General features: G+C 45.3%; 1 protein-coding gene across 1 annotated transcript in view; it reads left to right on the forward strand.

Annotated features, from left to right (window-relative positions):
• CKMT2 (creatine kinase, mitochondrial 2 (sarcomeric)) overlaps nt 1–7,062 on the forward strand; it is a 26,027-nt gene extending 18,965 nt beyond the window's left edge. Inside the window, exons 8-10 of the mRNA XM_009331774.1 lie at nt 2,235–2,369; nt 2,715–2,840; nt 6,744–7,062. Of these exons, the coding sequence (XP_009330049.1) occupies nt 2,235–2,369; nt 2,715–2,840; nt 6,744–6,863 (381 nt within the window). The 3' untranslated portion in view covers nt 6,864–7,062. The remainder of the gene's footprint in view (nt 1–2,234; nt 2,370–2,714; nt 2,841–6,743) is intronic.
• Nucleotides 7,063–7,611: the final 549 nt, after the last annotated feature.

Raw genomic sequence — 7,611 nt, forward strand, 5'->3', positions numbered from 1 at the left:
AATAAATAAAATGTCTTTGTAGTTTTTGTATTAAAATCTTGAGCACAACCTGGCATAAGAACTATCCCCTTTTTTGCCACTTTGTGCTTGCAGGCTGTGGGAATTCATAAATCAAGCATCTTATTTGGATTGCTTGATTTGCTTGAATGAAGAATTTATTTGCCCCAGCCTCCTGGTTCTCATCCCTGATGCTAGGAGCGGAGTGGATGCTGCTGAGGTTGTACACAGGACTGAGGACTTAAGACCCCTGGGCTCACTGCCAGTTTTGGGGACATACAGGGTTTTGTGATTAAAATACTAAAAACTGATAGCCAGGGCTCCTGGTCCAGATATTCATGAAGACAAAAAAAGCCTTCATGAGATGGTGTGTGGACTAAAACAGTTTTGTCTAGACAATCCAGGTATAGCTGCAAGTTGGCTCCGGCCCTGTGCAGTCCTGTGTACTGCTCTGGCACAGAAAAAGTTGCTTTAACAGAGAAAGAAGATTTTACTGTGTCCCACAGGCACTACAGCAAGGTGCAGTGGGACAGGTGACATGGCCAAACGCTATTCTCCACTACTCTTGTCCTCATCATTCCTGGTTGGATTTCTGTAATACATGAAACCCTAGAGGTTAAACTATGTCAGACTGACACTGGCTTGAAATTGTCTCCGAGACTGTAAGAATATTCAGGCTGCATAAACCAACTATTTCTCCCCATTGGGATCCTTGGCAAGCTCACTTCATCTGAACTGTGGAGGAACAGCATTTGTCTCCATCACACTGCTTTTCCTCCTGGAAATGGAAACGCATATTGGGCCAGCCTTGGACTGCTTGCTTCATTCTTCTTACCTTGGCAAAACAGCTTCTCTGGCTTTCTAGAGACATCCCTGTCTCGGAAACCCCCCAGCAAGTGTAGAGCTGATATAGCTGTGCACCCCTTCCGTATCGCTTCACAGCCCCCAGTCAAAAAAAACAAGGCCAAGTAGGGGCAGTGGGGAACTACAATCTCTTGATTGTGGAAGCGGAGGAAGTTCAGAGCATTCACAGGGAAGTCTGAGTATGTAGTGTGTTTGGGAACAAAAGCACCTATTGCATGCTTCTTTGGCACTGGGGTGGTTAACTGGGACCTGTTAGGTTTCCAAGGTATACCCGTCAGACTGAACAGTGTACAGGGCGGTGGCCCAGGTGACATGGCTTGCGGATGCTGTTCCCAGCTTTGCCTCTGCTACTGTGCTTAGCTCACGTTCAACAGAGGTGGCCTATGGACCTGGCCATGGGAAGTGGTCAGACAGCTTTGGGAACTGCGACCAGAGCAGGTGTCTGAGGCAGGAAATCAGGTCTAGTTTCCCACCATCAATTCTGGTGTCCTCACACAATATAGAAATGATGCTAGGAGAGTCCTTTATTCTGTATCCTTCTGCAGAACGGAAATATTCACCTATATTTGCAGAGGTCATGTAAGCATGAGCTGGTTTATGTGTCTGATTCTCCTCTAGAGGAGAAGAGAACTGAATTGAAATTGTATTTGGATCACAGAAGTAAGTCCAGGAAGTGTAGAGGAGTGAACAGAGTACAGCCTATTCAAAGGTCAATAGACCCTTGTGATTTTTCTGCGGATAATTACTTCATTCTCCTTTCTAATCTGGTCAGAGATCTATTAATGAAAAGTACTATATACAAGCTATGTTGTCTCCTTATAACGGAAGCGTGGCTGTTAATACTAGAGATATAAAAGCCAAGTGTCCTCCCCCGAGAGTCATGGCATCACCTTGAAAATAACACAAAACTCAGCTTCAGCTCCTTTTGTTTGCTTCATAGCGTTTTGAGTCCTTTGGGCTCGTGTGTTGCAACCTTGCTCCAGAAATACCAAGGTTACAAACGCATGGCAAAAGCTGTAATTCTTACATGAAGATATGGCTTCATGGGCTAAGGCTATACCAAACCACCATGACAGGGAGCTTTGTGATAAAGTGACAAAGAGTCTGCAAGCTAGTGGTCGTGAGAAAAAAATGAAGAAGTCCTTGTAATATGCACCGGGGATCTTGGCGTCTGATGAATGCAAACATTTGCATCAGATCCAAACCAGACTGTACTCAGGTGTAAATTTATGCAACTCCACTGGTGTTAGTGAAGTTCATCATCAACACAGATACATGGTGAAAAGAATGTCAGCTGTAAGCAGACATCTTAAAATATGACATTTGTATGTTGCCCTTTTCTTTTTGCTTGCTTTTTTTTTTTGCCATCATAGGTGGAAAGATTAATTAAAGAACGGGGCTGGGAGTTCATGTGGAACGAGCGTCTCGGATATGTTCTGACCTGTCCCTCCAACCTGGGAACTGGTTTACGTGCCGGAGTCCATGTTAAGCTGCCCAAGCTTAGCAAGGTACATAAGTCGATTAAAAGGCCAGTGACATAAGTCAGCTCTTCTGAATTATAAAGGAACAAATGAAAAATGACAGCTTACAGTGACTGCACATTATTGTGATGTGTAACAAGGTCCCAGGGATAAAGCACAACTAATTGAGCACACTTTTGTTCTGCAAATTATTGTATTTGTTATGGAAATTAATCTACTCAGCAGACAGATGCCAAGACAGGGTCTAATCCGAGGACTGAGAAAACTATCCACCTCTGCCTGTATTTCTGGAGATGCTATCAAGTCATTGCAAGGATCTGGCACAATAGACAGGGTAAAAGGCATTAAGCTCAAACCTGTTTTTTCTGATAGGATCCCAGGTTTCCAAAAATCCTGGAGAACCTGAGGCTGCAAAAGCGCGGCACAGGTGGAGTGGACACGGCAGCTGTAGCAGATGTGTATGATATCTCCAACCTGGACCGCATGGGTCGCTCAGAGGTAACCTGTTCTTTTTTTTTTTCCTTGCTTTTTACCTCAGATCTGTAGTGATATGAGTTGGTTTCCCCCTGGTTGGTTGGGTTCACTCCGTTGACCCTCAGTGGAGCCATGGCAGTTTTCACTCCTGATGAATCTGGTCCAATGGAAATGCTTACACAGTGGAAAATTACTGATGTCCATGAAGTGCTTGCCAAATATTCCTGTTGTGGCAATGAAAAAAAAAGCCCTGAGCAAGTTCCACAAACGTGACTTGTTTGCACCATGCGCTGGGGCTCTCCGTTGAAAGCACACAGGTGCTGGAAAGGTTTGGCTTTGGTAACAGACATCCCTCAGGATGATGTTTCTCAGCATCACCGCACAAACTCTTAGACCTGCCTGCCTGCTGGAGCGCACAGCTGTGAGATCGGTGTCCGGCCATCCCTGCAGTGCTGGACATGAGACGTGTGTAAGAAGTTGTACAGTGGGCACTGAGCTAGCTACTACACATCGGGGAGGTACCTGCTGTACCTCCTGCAAAATGTTGGGGCAAGAAGCAGGAATCGACTCCTAACCCACCCCAGGAATCAAGCACTGAAAGCAAGATGGTTTAAGGTGTTGTTTTCCTTTCAGTATTGAGTCATGCGCTTTCTCCACAGTTAGGCAGCAGGAAAAGGCCAGTCCTTTCACTCCAAAAAATTGAGGAGGACGACTTAGTGCCATCTTCACGTGTCCTGTGTGGCACTGAGCAGAGGATGCGGGAGAGCTAGGTTTAAATCAGGGCAAAGATTTAATTGTCAGCCCTGAGCCCTCCCTGTTGGGCTGTAGGCTACGATGAGATGGGTTCATCTCAGACATTTGTTTTGAAGCTATTTCAGTTTTAATGAGTATTTGTTGTGCCAGAAAGTGGAAATGACCCTACAGCCTCATGGTGATGCTGCTCTCTTGGGAGCCTCGGGTCCCAGATCTCATTCCAGTTTCCTATTTAAGTATTTTATAAAGCAGAACAGCTCCTAAGAGCAAATCTACTGGACGATGGGTAAGAAGCAGCCCTGTAAAAGAGTTGTAGCCCCGTCTCACTAGCTCTGCCTGAGCCAAACCCTTATTCCAGGTCACAGGCTGTAAGTCCTGTGGCACCACTACTGTGGCTTCCCTTTCCTCACCAAGACTAGGGCTGTGTTCACCCTTGGCCACATCAAGAATGATGTGAGACAACTGACACAAAAATTCACCTTGCAAGACCCTGTGACTCCAGTGATTTGAGCACTCTGCTAGTAGATAGGAAACAGAGGTTCAAACCTTCTGTCAAACATGTCTTTCACCCCCCAGGTGCATGCTGTAACCTCTCAGCTATGGTCAGCCGAGCAGGCCCTAGTGGGACTGATGTCTCCTGAGGACCCTTTTTCTCCAGTAGCAATCCAATACACGATTTGGGCTCAGATGCCAACCTGCTTGTGTATGTCAGGATTTGAAGGGCTGCCTGCTTGCCCAGCAGCAAAATTTTAATTACCTTGTGGGCTTTGCTGCAAGTTAAAACTCCATTGCAAAGAAAAGCATGCTGCCAAGGTGTTTATCCAGAACAGCACAGCACTGAGAGGCTTTGGCAGCTTATAGGTGCAGTTTGGTCCTGCTGTTGCAGCACCACACCCAAGTTCAGCCTGATTCTTGGCAGGTTTTCATAACATGAATATAACCGTGGGATAATGCACCTGGGTTACAACTAGATTCAAACGGGTCCACAGCCAGCCAGATGGCTTCCCTCCTCACTCACCTTGGGTTTTCTGCCACTGGGACAAAGCCAAGTCAGGTCTTCTGCGCTTTCTTATTTGGACATGCCCTTGAATGTCTTCACAACCAAGGGACATTTGGACAGGGGTTTGGAAATTTTAAATTTTGGAGTTTGATGTGGGCAGCTATGTTCCTTTGGATCCAAACCGAAATAAATAGGAGTGAAAAGCTACTAAGCTGTATTATTTGCAGAAACAGTATGTGACAAAGACATTTATTAATACCTGAAACATCATCATGTGTGCTTTATACTAAAATAACACTAATAATACTAGAGGAGTACATGGCATGATTAAATAATATGAGTTCTACTGACAGATGGTCTAAGCCTACAAATTTTTGCTTATATGAAGACTTCCACTGAAGTCAGTGATTCCTCATACAGCAAGGATTCAAAAGATTAAGTCAATAGATGAGATACAATCCCTACCTTGAAGATTTTGAAATCTAAGTAAGACAAGACAAACTCAAGGGGATAGAAATGTTTTATTATAAGACATATTTTTTTCAGTACATAATAAAATAAATTCCATTATGTGGTAAATGTGTTTGCAGAACTGAATTATGGTCCCAAAGGTGCAAGACAAAATTGTTTGTGTTTTTGCTTTGTTTCAGTTACTGGTCAATGCAAACTTAATATGAAATTCCTTTTCTCCTGGAGGCTGCAAATTCAGACCTCTGATTTCCCAACACAGCTGGTCTGTAAAAGACAATAAAATAAACTGCTAAGCCACTGAAATGCTTTATAGTAAAAACAAATCCCTTGAAAATCTGTGACTGTCACAATAAAGAGACAATGGGATTTAGTCTTCGTATTTGGTTTTTAACAAACCGGTCATTAAAGGTTGCTAATGAACCATTTCATGAAGATTAAGAAAAATCAGGGCTATAGCTTGCTGGCTAACAATATCACAGGGCCTGTGGTCCTTGCATGTCACCGCCTGTGGAGAAAGTCTGCTGGGGACAAGGCACCTTGTACTCTTCAGCAATTTTGAAAAAGGTTACAAAGACACCACTACCCTCTGCCATACAGAACTGTAAATTTTGGTGCTGCTCTGGGCCTGGAGCTAATCCCACACCTGCCAGTGTAAATCAAGAGCTGAAAACAAAGGAGCGATGGACGGATGTAAAGCCAGCATGACTTTAGGATGAGTGCCTCTGCTTCAGAGATGTGGGTCCTGGGCTTGGCGAAAGCACCTCAGCAAAGCCAGCATGCTTGGCAGAATGAGTAGGACATCTTTCCCCACAGCTGATGAATCAGTGCAGCAGGGTTCATGATCATCTGCAGGGGAACGTATGGTCCCTAGCCATGCCTGTGAAGAAGGACAAGGCTCTGGTTTGACGAGTTTTCTCAGGTAGTCTAAATGGCTGTGGCCAAACAGGTAGTCCTGCCATCCTCCCAGTCCCAGCCATGTGAAGGACTCCTACCCAATGCCTCCAGCAGCATTCAGGGCCAGTGTGAATCAAGGCAATGAGCCTGTCTTCCTCTCCTTGCACCACCATCCTAGTTAGTTTCTCTCCGAACCCTGTGCTCACACAAATGCTCCTGCAAGCACAGGGATGGTATGGGCTTGGGAGCTGGGAAGACACAGCAATGGCATTAACTGCTTCAGCATGAACTTCCCAGTGATGCTGAGCGCTCACAGCCCTGCTGTTTTGGTTTCTTCATCCTCGTAGATGAGTGTGGGGAACACAATGGACAGGCACCCCTGCCTGTGCCAGGCGTTACTTTTCAAGCAAACACCTGGGGAGGATCCTGCACCCTCACAGTTGTCACATTTGAAACAGGTCTCTCAGCTTATGCCTAAACATTTTCTATAAGGACTTTTGTTTGTTTGCTTTGTTCCTATAGGAATATGAGTAGGAGCAGAATTTGGTGGAAATAATTTAGGGACCTATTTGATAGTTTCTGTTGCTGGTGGCCCAAACTCAGGGCAAACAGCAGAAAGGAATTACTATGGGTTTCCACCGGACCAGCATGACCCATACTCCCTGTGCCACAGGGTGTGTGATCTCTATGCCGTGACCCTCCTTACTTATAGCTTTACCTGCTGTCGTTGCAGTACAAGCCAATTTTCCCTTCCTCTATTAACAGCATTAGCTAAAGATTGTATTACTATTTTCTTCTTCTTGTTGTAGGTGGAGCTAGTCCAGATTGTCATTGATGGGGTCAATTACCTAGTTGACTGTGAGAAGAAACTGGAAAGAGGTCAAGACATCAAAGTGCCACCACCGTTGCCGCAATTTGGCAGGAAGTGATCTTGCTGCTAATGGCTAGCAACTGATGGAAAATATGGCTCCCGTCCTGACAGAAAGGCATCTCTGTATACCTCTGTATAAATGTCTTGTGTAATAAAACACTACCTGATGTCTCCTCAGATGCTCAGCTGCACTGGCAGAAGCTAGTCTTCGTGCAGCTTTACTAGGATGCACCCAATACAACCACCATGGTACGCTCTTTTGTGGGGACCGCTTCTTTTTCTTTCTTGGTTGGTGATAAGAAAAGGACTACCTGAGTAATGCAAAAAGCACAAATCCTTAATTCTAGCCTGCATTTGCACTTATGTCCATACTTACGAAGTCTCCTACGAGCACCCAATTTTCATTCACAGACGCACTTCTCTCCAGTGACTGTCCAGGCAGCAGAGACCTGCCAGCCTGAGGGGCAGGTGCTGTGAAGTGGTCATTGCTTTTTCAGCAACCATTGGACACCATGGTGAGTTCAACAGTTAACTGGTGTAGGCAGCTGCACATGCATTCAGTCTCTGAAGTCCATCACTTGAGCTATCGTCAGGAACTGAATGGTGTCTCCACATGGGAGCTGTCTCTTCTCTGTCCAGGACTGGTCTGCACACAAAACTCTTTACCATGCCATCCCAAACCCTCAGACTTTTTCACTCCTGGAGAACTCACCAGGTCACTTCTCAGCTGTTTCCCTCAGGCATTTCTGGCCTGTGGCCTTGTGCTGCAGCAAGCTGGCCCAAAATCAGCAGGCAAATCAGTTTGC

This window comes from Pygoscelis adeliae, unplaced genomic scaffold, assembly GCF_000699105.1.
Source record: "Pygoscelis adeliae isolate BGI_AS28 unplaced genomic scaffold, ASM69910v1 Scaffold19, whole genome shotgun sequence".
Classification (NCBI taxonomy): domain Eukaryota; kingdom Metazoa; phylum Chordata; class Aves; order Sphenisciformes; family Spheniscidae; genus Pygoscelis; species Pygoscelis adeliae.